This window comes from Salmo salar, chromosome ssa06 (assembly GCF_905237065.1).
Source record: "Salmo salar chromosome ssa06, Ssal_v3.1, whole genome shotgun sequence".
NCBI lineage: Eukaryota > Metazoa > Chordata > Actinopteri > Salmoniformes > Salmonidae > Salmo > Salmo salar.
This window is the reverse complement of record NC_059447.1, coordinates 86,563,253-86,579,993: the sequence shown is the minus strand read 5'-3', so window position 1 is coordinate 86,579,993 and position 16,741 is coordinate 86,563,253. Positions and strand designations below refer to the sequence as shown.

The window sequence follows — 16,741 nt, the reverse complement described above, 5'->3', positions numbered from 1 at the left end:
ACATCTGGGACATCATGTCTCGCTCCATCCACCAACGCCACGTTACACCACAGACTGTCCAGGAGTTGGCGGATGCTTTAGTCCAGGTCTGGGAGGAGATCCCTCAGGAGACCATCTGCCACCTCATCAGGAGCATGCCCAGGCGTTGTATGGAGGTCATACAGGCACGTGGAGGCCACACACACTACTGAGCCTCATTTTGACTTGTTGTAAGGACATTACATCAAAGTTGGATCAGCCTGTAGTGTGGTTTTCCACTTTCATTTTGAGTGTGACTCCAAATCCAGACCTCCATGGGTTGATAAATTGGATTTCGATTGATTATTTTTGTGTGATTTTGTTGTCAGCACATTCAACTATTTAAAGAAAAAAGTATTTAATAAGATTATTTCATTCAGATCTAGGATGTGTTGTTTAAGTGTTCCCTTTATTTTTTTGAGCAGTATATATGACTGACGTTAGACACACATTTTGCCCTATCAGGTGTGGTTATCCTGGAGTGTCCTTGAGGTCACAGTGGGTAGGCCTTCAAGCATCTGTTCCTCGACAGGACTTTCACTCATGTGTTTACTACACATAGATAGGTATATCAATCTTTTAGTCTGCTTACTTATTACTATTATTACGTCAGTCTTTGGGCCGCTGAATAAAAACCCTTTTAACACAGATTTGACCTATTTTAGGCATCAATTCAGCTGTTCTTAAACCGTGTATTCTTCTCTGCTTCCTTACGAAGTCAGGCGGCATGTAGCCTAGTGGTTAGAGCGTTGGGCCAGTAAGTGAAAAGGTTGCTGGCTCGAATCCCCGAGCTGAAAAGGTAAAAATCTGTCATTCTGCCCCTGAACAAGGCAGTGAACCCACTGTTCCTAGGCTGTCATTGAAAATAAGAATTTGTTCTAAACTGACTTGCCTGGTTAAATAATTTTTAAAAACATGGAGGCTACAGGTCAGAATCCTCTTATAGAGGTCCAACCGTTCAGTTTTGCCAAATCAATAAAAAAGGCCACAACGTTCATCTATTTTATGGTCTACAACCTTTTTGAGTAACGAAATGCAATGTATGCCTGGAACTATCTGGGTGAAACCATGTTCAGCTGAATTTTAATTTGTAGTAGAATACCCCTGGCCTGCATTCTTTTTCAGTATAGAAATGTTAATATTGCTTGCCTCCCAAATTGCTCTATATTCCCTACAGTGCACTACTTTTGACCAGGATCAATAGGCTCTGGTCAAAAGTAGTGCACTTTATAGGGAATGGGGTGCCATTTCGGACACAGCCAATATGATTTTCAATGTAAAAAACCAACAACAAAATCAGGTCTCACACATTTCAAAAGAAAGCTTTAATTAGAAATAATTATATACACATGGTAGAATTAAATTAAACTTTATACAAATATTAAAATACTATCTTCACGCCCATTGCAATGTACAGAGGAAAACCAAAACATCAAATCATTGAAATGCAGAATCAAGAGATGGACATTATTTTCTAGGAAACAACACCGTAGAACAGTGGTCTGGACGCCAGAAAAATGGTTCAAAACTTATTTTTTTTACACTTCAATGCAACATTTACAATTTCTTACAGACAGAAAAAAAAGTATTTGTTTTAGGTGCTTAGGCTTTTGAATACCACAGTTGCTGAAGAAGCCTTGGGGAGGACAGAGAGAAGAGGATGGACTTTCTTTAAAATCACATCCAAAAACAAAAATAAAACACATTGAAAAATACACAAGACAGTTGTATGACTAGTAAAGTCAAAAGTAAGGCCACTGGGAAACACTGAAGACGTTTCAACATCGTAAAGCAGGTAAAGATGGAGGAATCTTGCGATGCAATTACAAACAAAATCTAAGTAATGAAAGGCAACATTCTCTGCTTGCGTTTATGAAGTAATTGACAATGACAGGTGGACAGACAGTCACAAAAAAAATATAGATATATATAATAATTGAATGTGGAAAAAGTAGTTCAAACAGCCAACTCAGACCCTGTCTGAAACTAATGGGCTAGGGTGATGACCTCAACTCCCAAATGCTTATGAACTGCTTTCATCACATACCAGAGATAAATTAAAGCTGTGCTCATTCAAATTTGAACTGAACATTTAAAACAAACATTTAAAACAAAAGAAAAATGGTTGTTTACAATGCGCTGGTTTTGAGCAAGGATTTTCAGCTTTTTAAAGATGCAGATCTACAAGGTTACTAACAGTTTTGAAGCAGCTCTGCAGAAAATGGACGATATTCCAGTCCTTGTGAAACCAACCTGCCCCCCCCCCACACACACACACACACACACACACACAATAAATAGATTGGAAAAACAAATATATATTACCCAATGCGCAGTCACCAAACACAAAAATCAACATGTTTTCGTCATGAAAAAATACAAACTCCCCCGCTTTGAACAAAACAAGGCCTTAGTTAATTTGACATTATAGCGTAACCCTCTTCATTCATGAAACAGTCATGATGTGTTGTTCAGTTCCATGGTCAAATACACACACACACACACACACACACACACACACACACACACACACACACACACACACACACACACACACACACACACACGTGTCTAGAAGATACTGTAGCCACTAAAACAGAACAACACCCCAGATAGTCACATCAATGAGGAAGCAGAAGACATAACAGATATCGGTTGTTGTGATGAACAGAAAAAAGGCAAGCGTGTCATTAATCTTCTTATCATGATACAGTACTGTCTGGGCAAGCCTGTCTGTTTACAACCTGCTGCTGGCTCTGGTGACGTGCTCAATCCATCCCATGTGCATTGTCTTCTGACAGGTGGCCTCACTCCTACGAAACACTAGACAAAAGTGGCGCTGTCTGACCCAAGACAATGCCCTACTTGGAGACGCCAGAGTGGCAGCAGAGTTGGAGAGGGACTTCATGCTTAGCTTCATTCAGAGTGGACAGACAGGGGTTACCGCGTGGGCAGCAGGACGTCATCGTAGTGAGAGAGAGAGAGAGAGAGAACATGCAGCATACGCCAGCGAACAAAGCCCAGGCCCAAACCAAGACAGTCCTCACTGAAGAGAGATACTCTTTATCTCATTAGAGTAAGGAGATGCACAAGTTCAAATCTGTATCCACAGTCATCATCACCATCAGCAGCAGTGATAAAAACATCATTATGTTTTCCACTAACCTTGCAGTTGGAGATAAAGCCTTTGGGAGTGTGGTTGATTAGGTGCAGGCCTAGAGAGACGTGTGTTCTGTGTAACAGAGATATACATAAATGGCTCTGCTGTGTACATAGTGAGACAGACAGACAGTACCAAACCTGGACTCTGCTGTGTACACAGTGACACAGACAGACAGTACCAAACCTGGACTCTGCTGTGTACATAGTAAGACACAGACAGACAGTACCAAACCTGGACTCTGCTGTGTACATAGTGAGACAGACAGACAGTACCAAACCTGGACTCTGCTGTGTACATAGTGACACAGACAGACAGTACCAAACCTGGACTCTGCTGTGTACATAGTGAGACAGACAGACAGTACCAAACCTGGACTCTGCTGTGTACATAGTAAGACACAGACAGACAGTACCAAACCTGGACTCTGCTGTGTACATAGTAAGACAGACAGACAGTACCAAACCTGGACTCTGCTGTGTACATAGTAAGACAGACAGACAGTACCAAACCTGGACTCTGCTGTGTACACAGTGACACAGACAGACAGTACCAAACCTGGACTCTGCTGTGTACATAGTGACACAGACAGACAGTACCAAACCTGGACTCTGAGTATGTATGCTTTTATACATATGTATCTATATTCAGCTGAAACCACTTGATGCCTGCCTGTCTGCCTGTGTTGTGGTCCATTCTGAAGCTGAGGGGACCAGTAGGTATTAAGGGCTCGTTAGCTCTCAGTAAGAGAGAAAGAGAGCAGTCTTGTCTTTTCTGCACATGGGTGGTAGTTTAGAGATGATTGCAAAAGGGTAGCCAGGACATGGGGAGAGGATACTGGTGATGGAAATGGTTTGTCTAATTTCTGTGCATGGTTGGTAATAGTTGGGGGTGAAGTTGGACTCTGCTCGTCTTTGAGCCGTGTGAGAAGTTGCAGACGTGGAGGGAGGTTGAGTTTCTTTGACATGATTCCTGTTTTTGCTACGCTGGGTAATTTTGTAGTTCTGTGGTTCAGAGCTGTAGGGTAGGGTGGTATAGTTCAGGTAGAAGGCCCCAGCAGAAGCCTCAGTGTTTCCTGGTCAGCTGTAGGGTAGGGTGGTATAGTTCAGGTAGAAGGCCCCAGCAGAAGCCTCAGTGTTTCCTGGTCAGCTGTAAGGGGGAGTGGTGCTTCTGCAGGGGCTTCAGGCTTCCTTTAACAGGGGGATATCTGGAGAGATAGAGATCATAGCATCAGGCTACATACAGTATGTATAAACGCAGGTAGAAGTAAAGATGGGATGAGAGTCCAGTCACAATGTTTAACGGCCAACGCTAAGCCTTGGACAGTTGAGGACACTACCTACCATCAGAGAAGTCGTCTACGGAGGTGACAGAAAGCAGGCTGTGCTGGTCGCTGCTCTCGGAGTCTCTACGTCTAGCCAGAGTGACCAGGGGCGCGACACCACCACACGCACCTCCTCCGTGCTCCGTAACCCACGACGACGAAGAGGAGGAGGAGCAGGAGGGGGCCTGGTGGACTAGTACGGTCTCTGCGCGACGGGAGGATGAAGGGGAGGAGGAGGAGGTGGAGGGGAGGCACAGCTCTCTGTGATGGTGGGACTGAGACCTACTGCTGGGCCCCTCGGCCCCCTGGGGCCCCGCAGACAGGACGATCTGGACCCGGGACTCTGGAGGCGGTGGGAGGGAGGCACCTCCGCTACCGTAAACTGCCTCCTCATAGGAGGGGAGGGCTACCTGGAGCCCCTCCACCACAATGGAGGCTGGCTGGCCTGATACACCCTGCTCACGCCTGGAGAGGGGGGGGGGGGAATAAAATGTAAGAGAAAGAATGAGTGTATGAGAGAGGGGGGGGGGAGAAGAGAGAGCTTTAGGTTATTGCATGCAGCCCAGTATTTCTGGTGGTGTGGTGCTGCGTGATGGTTCTGTCCTAACAAAGCCCTGTGTAGACTAGAGGTGGTTGTGGAACTCATCATAGACGGGCTAATCTGAAATCAAGGCTCCCCAAATTCTATCAGCATATCGGTTGTGCAAGCAGGGCGGGCAAAACCCTAGACCACTGTTATTCTAACTTCCGTGACGCATATAAGGCCCTCCCACGCCCCCCTTTTGGAAAAGCTGACCACGACTCCATTTTGTTGCTCCCAGCCTATAGACAGAAGCTAAAACAGGAAGCTCCCGCCCTCAGGTCTGTTCAACGCTGGTCCGACCAATCGGATTCCACGCTTCAAGATTGCTTCGATCACGTGGACTGGGATATGTTCCGCATTGCTGCGAACAACAACATTGACGAATACGCTGAATAGGTGTGCGAGTTCATTAACAAGTGCATCGGTGATGTTGTACCCACAGCAACTATTAAAACCTTCCCCAACCAGAAACCGTGGATTGATGGCAGCATTTGCGGTAATACTGAAAGCGCAAACCATTGCTTTTAATCAGGGCAAGGTGACCGGAAACATGACCGAATACAAACAGTGTAGCTATTCCCTCCGCAAGGCAATCAGACAAGCTAAGCGTCAGTACAGAGACAAAGTGGAGTCGCAATTCAACGGCTCAGACACGAGAGGTATGTGGCAGGGTCTACAGTCAATCACGGACTACAAAAGAAAAACCAGCCCCGTCACGGATCACGATGCCTCGCTCCCAGACAGACTAAACAACTTTTTTGCTCGCTTTGAGGACAATACAGTGCCACTGACACGGCCCGCTACCAAAACCTGCGGGCTCTCCTTCACTGTAGCCAACGTGAGTAAAACATTTAAACGTGTTAACCCTCGCAAGGCTGCAGGCCCAGACGGCATCACCCTCAGAGCATGCGCAGACCAGCTGGCTGGTGTGTTTACAGACATATTCAATCAATCCTTATCCCAGTCTGCTGTCCCCACATGCTTCAAGAGGGCCACCATTGTTCCTGTTCCCAAGAAAGCTAAGGTAACTGAGCTAAATGACTATCACCCCGTAGCACTCACTTCTGTCATCATGAAGTGCTTTGAGAGACTAGTCAAGGACCATATCACCTCCACCCTACCTGACACCCTAGACCCACTACAGTTTGCTTACCGCCCCAATAGGCCCACAGACGACGCAATCGCCATCACACTGCACACTGCCCTAACCCATCTGGACAAGAGGAATACCAATGTAAGAATGCTGTTCATCGATTACAGCTCAACATTTAACACCATAGTACCCTCCAAACTCGTCATTAAGCTCGAGACCCTGGGTCTCGACCCCGCCCTGTGCAACTGGGTCCTGGACTTCCTGAAGGGCCGCCCACAGGTGGTGAGGGTAGGTAACAACATCTCAACCCCGCTGATCCTCAACACTGGGGCCCCACAAGGGTGCGTTCTCAGCCCTCTCCTGTATTCCCTGTTCACCCACGACTGCGTGGCCATGCACGCCTCCAACTCAGTCATCAAGTTTGCAGACGACCCTACAGTGGTAGGCTTGATTACCAACAACGACGAGACGGCCTACAAGGAGGAGGTGAGGGCCCTCGGAGTGTGGTGTCAGGAAAATAACCTCACACTCAATGTCAACAAAACAAAAGAGATGATCGTGGACTTCAGGAAACAGCAGAGGGAGCAGCCCCTATCCACATCGCCGGGACAGTAGTGGAGAAGGTGGATAGTTATAAGTTCCTCGGCGTACACATCACGGACAAACTGAAATGGTCCACCCACACAGACAGCATGGTGAAGAAGGTGCAGCAGCGCCTCTTCAACCTCAGGAAGCTGAAGAAATTCGGCTTGTCACCAAAAACACTCAAACTTTTACAGATGCACAATCGAGAGCATCCTGTCGGGCTGTATCACCGCCTGGTACGGCAGCTGCTCCGCCCATAACCGGAAGGCTCTCCAGAGGGTAGTGAGGTCTGCACAACGCATCACCGCGGGCAAGCTACCTGCCCTCCAGGACACCTACACCACCCGATGTCACAGGAAGGCCAAAAAGATCATCAAGGACAGCAACCACCCGAGCCACTGCCTGTTCACCCCGCTATCATCCAGAAGGCGAGGTCAGTACAGGTGCATCAAAGCTGGAACCGAGAGACTGAAAAACAGCTTCTATCTCAAGGCCATCAGACTGTTAAACAGCTATCACTAACATTGAGTGGCTGCTGCCAACATACCGACTCAACTCAAGCCACTTTAATAATGGGAAAATTGATGTAATCAATTAATCACTTGCCACTTTATATTAGATAATGTTTTCATAACCTACATTACTCATCTCATATGTATATACTGTACTCTATACCATCTACTGCATCTTGCCATCCTGATGTAATGTATCACTAGCCACCTTAAACAATGCTGCTTTATATGTTTTCATACCCTACAATACTCATCTCATATGTATATACTGTACTCCATACCATCTACTGCATCTTGCCTATGCCGTTCGGCCATCACTCATTTATATATTTTTATGTACATATTCGTATTCATTCCTTTACACTTGTGTGTACAAGGTAGTTGTTGTGCAATTGGTAGATTACTTGTTAGATATTACTGCATGGTTGGAACTAGAAGCACAAGCATTTCGCTACACTTGCATTAACACCTGCTAACCATGTGTATGTGACAAATAAATTTGATTTGATGGCGCCATGCCTCACGGCCCCCCCAGGCCTGACAGCCCCCCAGGCCTACAACACAATCAACAGAGCTGCCTACTAACATTAGATCTAATGAGTGCTGACTGTTAAAATCACAGGACCAGAGACAACTGCTCAGCATCTGACCGTAAGGCGCTACAGAGGGTAGTGCGTACGGCCCAGTACATCACTGGGGCAAAGCTTCCTGCCATCCAGGACCTACAGTTGAAGTCGGAAGTTTACATACACTTAGGTTGGAGTCATTAAAACTTGTTTTTCAACCACTCCACAAATTTCTTGTTAAGAAGCCACTGCTCCAAAACCTCCATAAAAAAGCCAGACTACGGTTTGCAACTGCACATGGGGACAAAGATTGTACTTTTTGGAGAAATGTCCTCTGGTCTGATGAAACAAAAATAGAACTGTTTGGCCATAATGACCATCATTATGTTTGGAGGAAAAAGGGGGAAGCTCGCAAGCTGAAGAACACCATCCCAACCGTGAAGCACAGGGGTGGCAGCATCATGTTGTGGGGGTGCTTTGCTGCAGGAGGGACTGGTGCACTTCACAAAATAGATGGTATCATGATGGAGGAAAATTATGTGGAAGCAACATCTCAAGACGTCAGTCAGGAAGTTAAAGCTTGATCACAAATGAGTCTTCCAAATGGACAATGACCCCAAGCATACTTCCAAACTTGTGGTAAAAATGGCTTAAGGACAACAAAGTCAAGGTATTGGAGTGGCCATCACAAAGTCCTGCCCTCAAACCTATAGAAAATTTGTGGGCAAAACTGAAAAATTGTGTGCGAGCAAGGAGGCCTACAAACCTGACTCAGTTACACCAGCTCTGTCAAGAGGAATGGGCCAAAATTAACCCAACTTATTGTGGGACGCTTGTGGAAGGCTACCCGAAACGTTTGACTCAAGTTAAACAATTTAAAGGCAATGCTACCAAATACTATGTAAACTTCTGACCCACTGGGAATGTGATGAAAGCAATAAAAGCTGAAATAAATAATTCTCTACTATTATCCTGACATTTCACATTCTTAAAATAAAGTGGTGATCCTAACTGACCTAAGACAGGGAATTTTTACTTGGATTAAATGTCAGGAATTGTGAAAAACTGAATTTAAACGTATTTGGCTAAGGTATATGTAAACTTCTGACTTCAACTGATTATACTAGGCGGTGTGAGAGGAAAGTCCATCAAATTGTCAGAGACTCCAGTCACCCAAGTCCTAGACTTTTCTCTGCTACCGCACGGCAAGAGATACCGGAGCTCCAAGTCTAGGACCAAAAGGCTCCTTAACAGCCATAAGACTACTGAACAATTAATCAAATGGCCACCGGACTATTTACATTGATGACCCCCCCCCCATTTGTTTTGTACACTGCTGCTACTCGCTGTTTATTATTTATGCATAGTCACTTCACCCCTACCTACATGTACAAATTACCTCTACTAACCTGAACCCCCGCACTGACTGTACCGCTACCCCCTGTATATAGCCTCGTTATTGTTATTTTGTGTTACTTTTTATTATTTTTTACTTTAGTTTATTTGGTAAATATTTTCTTAACTTTTCTTGAACTGCATTGTTGGTTAAGGGCTTGTAAGTAAGCATTTCACGGTAAAGTCTACACTTGTATTCGGCGCATGTGATAAATAAAGTTTGATTTGAGTATGGTTATTAGTTAACTGGTGAACTATTTCTACTGCAGCTTTCACTTTGACAGTATTTTCATTTGCTTGGTCTGTTAACTTGTAAAACCAGTTACATTTTAACTTCACCAAACTGGATCTGACTGGCCCGAAATGTGAGCAAAATACACATGCAGAGGTAAAGGTGTGTGTGTGTGTGTGTGTGTGTGTGTGTGTGTGTGTGTGTGTACCTGCTGTGGTGGAAGGACTTGAGTTTGGGCTGCAGCAGAACAAACAGCACCACCAACAGCAGGAGGAGGGCCACAGAGGAGGCTGTGGACGCTACGATGGACAGCGCTGGCATCGCCAACGGAGACCGCAGCTCCTTATCTGAGACAGAGAGAGAGACAGAGAAAGAGAAAAAGATGGAGGGGAGAGGTTTAGGATTGTTTTGGCAGAACAAATATCTACTTCTGTCATGTAATACAGCATTGTGAAATTGAATTTAATTAAGAGAGACAGCCAGGAGACAGCCAGGAGACAGCCAGGGGACAGCCAGGAGACAACCAGGAGACAGCATCCACTGGACGATACTTTTTTACAAATTTTGGAAACCAACTGAAGGGTTCCTCAACGTTCTACTGAGACAACGAGCTCTTAGTCTGACTCAGACAACTAGATATGGATGTCGGCCTACTACACTACATACAGTAGGATATGAAGTGAGGGGTGAATGAGGTGTATGAAGTGAGGGGTGAATGAGGGGTATTTTATTTATTTTACCTTTATTTAACCAGGTAGGCAAGTTGAGAACAAGTTCTCATTTACAATTGCGACCTGGCCAAGATAAAGCAAAGCAGTTCGACAACATACAACAACACAGAGTTACACATGGAGTAAAACAAATATACAGTCAATAATACAGTAGAAAAATAAGTTATATACAATGTGAGCAAATGAGGTGAGATAAGGAAGGTAAAGGCAAAAAAGTCCATGGTGGCAAAGTAAATACAATACAGCAAGTAAAACACTGGAATGGTAGATTTGTAGTAGAAGAAAGTACAAAGTAGAAATAATGGGGTGCAAAGGAGCAAAATAAAATAAATAAAATAAATAAATACAGTAGGGGAAGGGGTAGTTCTTTGGGCTAAATTATAGATGGGCTATGTACAGGTGCAGTGATCTGTGAGCTGCTCTGACAGCTGGTGCTTAAAGCTAGTGAGGGAGATAAGTGTATCCAGTTTCAAAGAATTTTGTAGTTCGTTCCAGTCATTGGCAGCAAAGAACTGGAAAGAGAGACGGCCAAAGGAGGAATTGGCTTTGGGGGTGACCAGAGAGATATACCTGCTGGAGCGCGTGCTACAGGTGGGTGCTGCTATGGTGACCAGTGAGCGGAGATAAGGGGGGACTTTACCTAGCAGGGTCTTGTAGATGACCTGGAGCCAGTGGGTTTGGCGACGATTATGAAGCGAAGGCCAGCCAACGAGAGCGTACAGGTCGCAGTGGTGGGTAGTATATGGGGCTTTGGTGACAAACCGGATGGCACTGTGATAGACTGCATCCAGTTTGTTGAGTAGTGTATTGGAGGCTATTTTGTAAATGACATCGCCTAAGTCGAGGATCGGTAGGATGGTCAGTTTTACGAGGGTATGTTTGGCAGCATAAGTGAAGGATGCTTTGTTGCGAAATAGGAAGACAATTCTTGATTTAACTTTGGATTGGAGATGTTTGATGTGAGTCTGGAAGGAGAGTTTACAGTCTAACCAGACACCTAGGTATTTGTAGTTGTCCACATATTCTAAGTCAGAACCGTCCAGAGTAGTGATGCAGGACAGGCGGGCAGGTAGCGATCGGTTGAAGAGCATGCATTTAGTTTTACTTGTATTTAGGAGCAGTTGGAGGCCACGGAAGGAGAGTTGTATGGCATTGAAGCTCGTCTGGAGGGTTGTTAACACAGTGTCCAAAGAAGGGCCAGAAGTATACAGAATGGTGTCGTCTGCGTAGAGGTGGATCAGAGACTCACCAGTAGCAAGAGCGACATCATCGATGTATACAGAAAAGAGTTGGCCCAAGAATTGAACCCTGTGGCACCCCCATAGAGACTGCCAGAGGTCCGGACAACAGGCCCTCAGATTTGACACACTGAACTGTATCAGAGAAGTAGTTGGTGAACCAGGTGATGCAATCATTAGAGAAACCAAGGCTATTGAGTCTGCCGATGAGGATGTGGTGATTGACAGAGTCGAAAGCATTGGCCAGGTCAATGAAAACAGCAGCACAGTATTGTTTCTTATCGATGGTGATTACGATATCGTTTAGGACCTTGAGCGTGGCTGAGGTGCACCCATGACCAGCTCTGAAACCAGATTGCATAGCGGAGAAGGTGCGGTGGGATTCGAAATGGTTGGTAATCTGTTTGTTGACTTGGCTTTCGAAGACCTTAGAAAGGCAGGGTAGGATGGATATAGGTCTATAGCAATTTGGGTCAAGAGTGTCCCCTCCTTTGAAGAGGGGGATGACAGCAGCTGCTTTCCAATCTATGGGAATCTCAGACGACACGAAAGAGAGGTTGAACAGGCTAGTAATAGGGGTTGCAATAATTTCGGCAGATAATTTTAGAAAGGGTCCAGATTGTCTAGCCCGGCTGATTTGTAGGGGTCCAGATTTTGCAGCTCTTTCAGAACATCAGCTGAATGGATTTGGGAGAAGGAGAAATGGGGAAGGCTTGGGCGAGTAGCTGTGGGGGTGCAGTGCTGTTGACTGCAGTAGGGGTAGCCAGGTGGAAAGCATGGCCAGCCGTAGAAAAATGCTTATTGAAATTCTCAATTATAGTGGGTTTATCGGTGGTGACAGAGTTTCCTATCCTCAGTGCAGTGGGCTGTTGGGAGGAGGTGTTCTTATTCTCCATGGACTTTACAATGTCCCAGAACTTTTTTGTGTTGCTGGAAGCAAATTTCTGCTTGAAAAAGCTAGCCTTAGCTTTTCTAACTGCCTGTGTATATTGGTTTCTAACTTCCCTTAAAAGTTGCATATCACGGGGGCTGTTCGATGCTAATTTAGAATGCCACAGGATGTTTTTGTGTTGGTTAAGGGCAGTCACGTCTGGGGTGAACCAAGGGCTGTATCTGTTCCTGGTTCTAAATTTCTTGAATGGGGCATGCTTATTTAAGATGGTGAGGAAGGCATTTAAAAAAAATAACCAGGCATCCTCTACTGACGGGATGAGGTCAATATCCTTCCAGGATACCAGGGCCAGGTCGATTAGAAAGGCTTGCTCGCTGAAATGTTTCAGGGAGCGTTTGACAGTGATGAGTGGAGGTCGTTTGACCGCAGACCCATTACGGATGCAGGCAATGAGGCAGTGATCGCTGAGATCTTGGTTGAAAACAGCAGAGGTGTCTTTAGAGGGCAAATTGGTTAGGATGATATCTATGAGGGTGCCAGTGTTTACGGCTTTGGGGTGGTACCTGGTGGGTTCATTAATAATTTGTGTGAGATTGAGGGCGTCAAGCTTGGATTGTAGGATGGCTGGGGTGTTAAGCATGTCCCAGTTTAGGTCACCTAGTAGCACAAGCTCTGAAGATAGATGGGGGGCAATCAGTTCACCTATGGTGTCCAGAGCACAGCTGGGGGCAGAGGGTGGTCTATAGCAGGCGGCAACGGTGAGAGACTTGTTTTTAGAGAGATGGATTTTTAAAAGTAGAAGTTCAAATTGTTTGGGTACAGACCTGGATAGTAGGACAGAACTCTGCAGGCTATCTCTGCAGTAGATTGCAACACTGCCCCCTTTGGCCGTTCTATCTTGTCTGAAAACGTTGTAGTTAGGGATGAAGATTTCAGAGTTTTTGGTGGACTTCCTAAGCCAGGATTCAGACACGGCTAGCACATCCGGGTTGGCAGAGTGTGCTAAAGCAGTGAATAAAACAAACTTAGGGAGAAGGCTTCTAATGTTAACATGCATGAAACCAAGGCTATTACGATTACAGAAGTCATCAAAAGAGAGCGCCTGGGGAGTAGGAGTGGAGCTAGGCGCTGCAGGGCCTGGATTCACCTCTACATCACCAGAGGAACAGAGAAGTATGAGGATAAGGGTATGGCTAAAAGCTATAAGAATTGGTCGTCTGTGACGTCCGGAATAGAGAGAAAAAGGAGCAGGTTTCTGGGGGCGATAAAATAGCTTCATGGTATGACGTACAGACAAAGGTATGGTAGGATGTGAGTATAGTGGAGGTAAACCTAGGCATTTAGTGATGATGAGAGAGATATTGTCTCTAGAAACATCATTGAAACCAGAAGATGTCATAGCATGTGTGGGTGGAGGAACTGAGAGGTTGGATAAGGTATAATGAGCAGGGCTAGAGGCTCTACAGTGAAATAAGCCAATAAACACTAACCAGAACAGCAATGGACAAGGCATATTGACATTAAGGAGAGGCATGCTTAGCCGAGTGATCAAAGGGTCCAGTGAGAGTTAGATAGCTAGCCGAGCCATAGGTAGCAAGCTGGTAGAAGATGGAGGGAGGTCTGTTTTTAGCCACCTCGTGCGATTCCGTTTGTAGATTAGTGGGGTTCCGTGTGGTAGGTGGGACCAGTCCAATTGGCAAAATAGTTAGTTATAGTGGCCCAAGAAAATTGTCCGATAGACCTATTCAGATAGCAGCCGATAAGACAGCTAACGATTTGCGGGCCGCAGATGGGCGTTCAGGTTACGTCGCGACGGAGGGGCCAGTTGGATAACTCCCTCGGGCAGATAACGTTGGTGGTCCAGTCGTGAAGGCCCGATGGGGCTCCGCATCGGCAGTAAAACGGGTCCGGATAGGTGATTGTAGCCCAGGAGAGGCTGATGGAACTCTTCAGCTGGCTAGCTCCAGAATAATTTATGTTAACTCCGGGACCAACGTTGCCAATAGTCACTCAGGTAGCAGCTAGCTAGCTGCAAGATCCAGGTATAAATGTCCAGAGCCTGCGGTAGAAGTCCGGGGCTATGGAGAGAGAATAGGTCCGGTAAGCTCTGGTCTGAGTCGCGCTGTACAAAAATTGGCGATAGCTTTTCGAGCTAATGGATAGCTGAGGACCGCTAACCGTGGCTAGCTGAACTCCAACGTTAGCCAGTGAACTGGCTAATCTCTGGCTAGCTTCTGTTGTGGATTTCAGATTTGAGGTAAATAATACTTTTATTTTTTTAAATTGGTGAGGCGGGTTGCAGGAGAGTGTTTTGAGGTAAGGTAAAAAGATATGCGAAGAATATATATATATATATATATATACATACACACACGGGACACGACAGAGGAAGACAAAGGACGTCTGAACTGCTACACCATCTTGGGATCGTATGAGGGGTGAGAGGGATGAGGGGTATGAGGTGAGGGTTGAGGGGTGAGAGGTATGATGGGTGAGGGGTGAATGAGGGGTAAGGGGTATAAGGGGTGAGAGGTGTGAGAGGTGAGGGTTGAGGGGTATGAGGGGTGAGGGGTATGAGGGTGAGGGGTATGAGGTGAGGGGTATGAGGTGAGGGGTATGAGGTGAGGGGTATGAGGGGTGAGGGGTGAATGAGGGGTGAGGGGTATGAGGTGAGGGGTATGAGGTGTGGGGTATGAGGGGTATGAGGGGTGAATGAGGGGTGAGGGGTATGAGGTGAGGGGTGAGGGGTATGAGGTGAGGGGTATGAGGGGTATGAGGGTTATGAGGGGTATGAGGGGTATGAGGTGAGGGTTGAGGGGTGAGAGGAGAGATGATCTTACCTTGGCTGAGGCGGCAGGTGATCTGCAAGGGTGCGTCCCACTCCCCATTCTGACAGGTGAGGAACTTGTAGTCCCCCTTCAGAGCGTAGCCCTCGTCACAGAAGTACTCTATCACGGTCTTCTGGGTGAGGCGGGGGCAGGGGGACGGGTGGCACCTGTACCCTCCGTTCTCTGGCTCCGTGGGGGGGGGACACACTGGGGGAGAGAGGAGCGGGAAAGATGGAGACAGAGAGAGAGAGCGAGGTAGAGAGAGAGAGAGCGAGGTAGAGAGAGAGAGCGTGGTAGAGAGTGAGAGAGTGAGAGTGAGAGTGAGAGAGCGAGCGAGAGGTATTTGTATTTATTATGGATCCCCATTAGTTCCTGCCAAAGCAGCAGCTACTCTTCCTGGGGTCTGGCAGAATTAAGGCAGTTCATACAATTTTAAAACATTACAATGATTCACAGATTTCACAACACACTGTGTGCCCGCAGGCCCCTACTCCACTACCACATATCTACAGTAATAAATCCATGTGTATGTATAGTGCGTATGTGTGTGTGTGTGTGTGTGTCAATGTTTGTGTTGCTTCAGTCCCCGCAGTTCCACAAGGTGTTTTTTATCTGTTTTTTATATCTAATTTTACTGCTTGCGTCAGTTACTTGATGTGGAATAGAGTTCCATGTAGTCATGGCTTTATGTAGTACTCTGCACCTCCCATAGTCTGTTCTGGACTTGGGGACTGTGAAGAGACCTCTGGTGGCATGTCTTGTGGGGTATGCATGGGTGTCTGAGCTGTGTGCCAGTGGTTTAGACAGAAAGCTCAGTGCATTCAACATGTCAATACCTCTCATAAATAAAAGTAGTGATGAAGTCAATCTCTCCTCCACTTTGAGCCAGGAGAGATTGACATGCATATTATTAATATTAGTTCTCTGTGTACATCCAAGGACCAGCCGTGCTGCCCTGTTCTGAGCCAGCCGTGCTGCCCTGTTCTGAGACAATTGCAAAAAGTCCCTCTTTGTGGCACCTGACCACACGACTTAACAATAGTCAAGGTGCGACAAAACTAGGGCCTGTAGGACCTGCCTTGTTGATTGTGTTGTTAAGAAGGCAGAGCATCGCTTTATTACAGACAGACTTCTCCCCATCTTAGCTACTACTGCATCAATATGTTTTGACCATGACAGTTTACAATCTAGTGTTACTCCAAGCAGTTTAGTCATCTCAACATGCTCAATTTCCACATTATTTATTACAAGATGTAGTTTAGGTTTAGGTTTTAGTGAGTGTTTTGTTCCAAATGCAAAGCTTTTAGTTTTAGAAAAATTTAGGCCCAACTTATTCCTTGCCACCCACTCTGAAACCAACTGCAGCTCTTTGTTGAGTGTTGCAGTCATTTCAGTCACTGTAGTAGCTGACGTATATAGTGTTGAGTCATCTGCATACATAGACAGCAAGGGGCCTAAACAGCTACCCTGGGGAATTCCTGCTCCTACTTGGATTATGTTTGAGAGGCTTCCATTAAAGAACACCCTCTGTGTTCTGTTAGACAAGTAAGTCTTTATCCACATTATAGCAGGGGGAGTAAAGCC

General features: G+C 45.9%; 1 protein-coding gene across 1 annotated transcript in view; it reads right to left on the bottom strand.

Moving 5' to 3' along the window:
* Positions 1-1,324: 1,324 nt before the first annotated feature.
* The window catches only part of susd6 (sushi domain containing 6), a 69,126-nt gene continuing 53,709 nt past the window's right edge, over positions 1,325-16,741 (bottom strand). Inside the window, exons 4-7 of the mRNA XM_014205930.2 lie at positions 15,170-15,364; positions 9,677-9,815; positions 4,522-4,967; positions 1,325-4,385 (exon numbers count right to left, since the gene is read on the bottom strand). Coding sequence (XP_014061405.1) covers positions 4,360-4,385; positions 4,522-4,967; positions 9,677-9,815; positions 15,170-15,364 — 806 coding nt within the window. The 3' untranslated portion in view covers positions 1,325-4,359. The remainder of the gene's footprint in view (positions 4,386-4,521; positions 4,968-9,676; positions 9,816-15,169; positions 15,365-16,741) is intronic.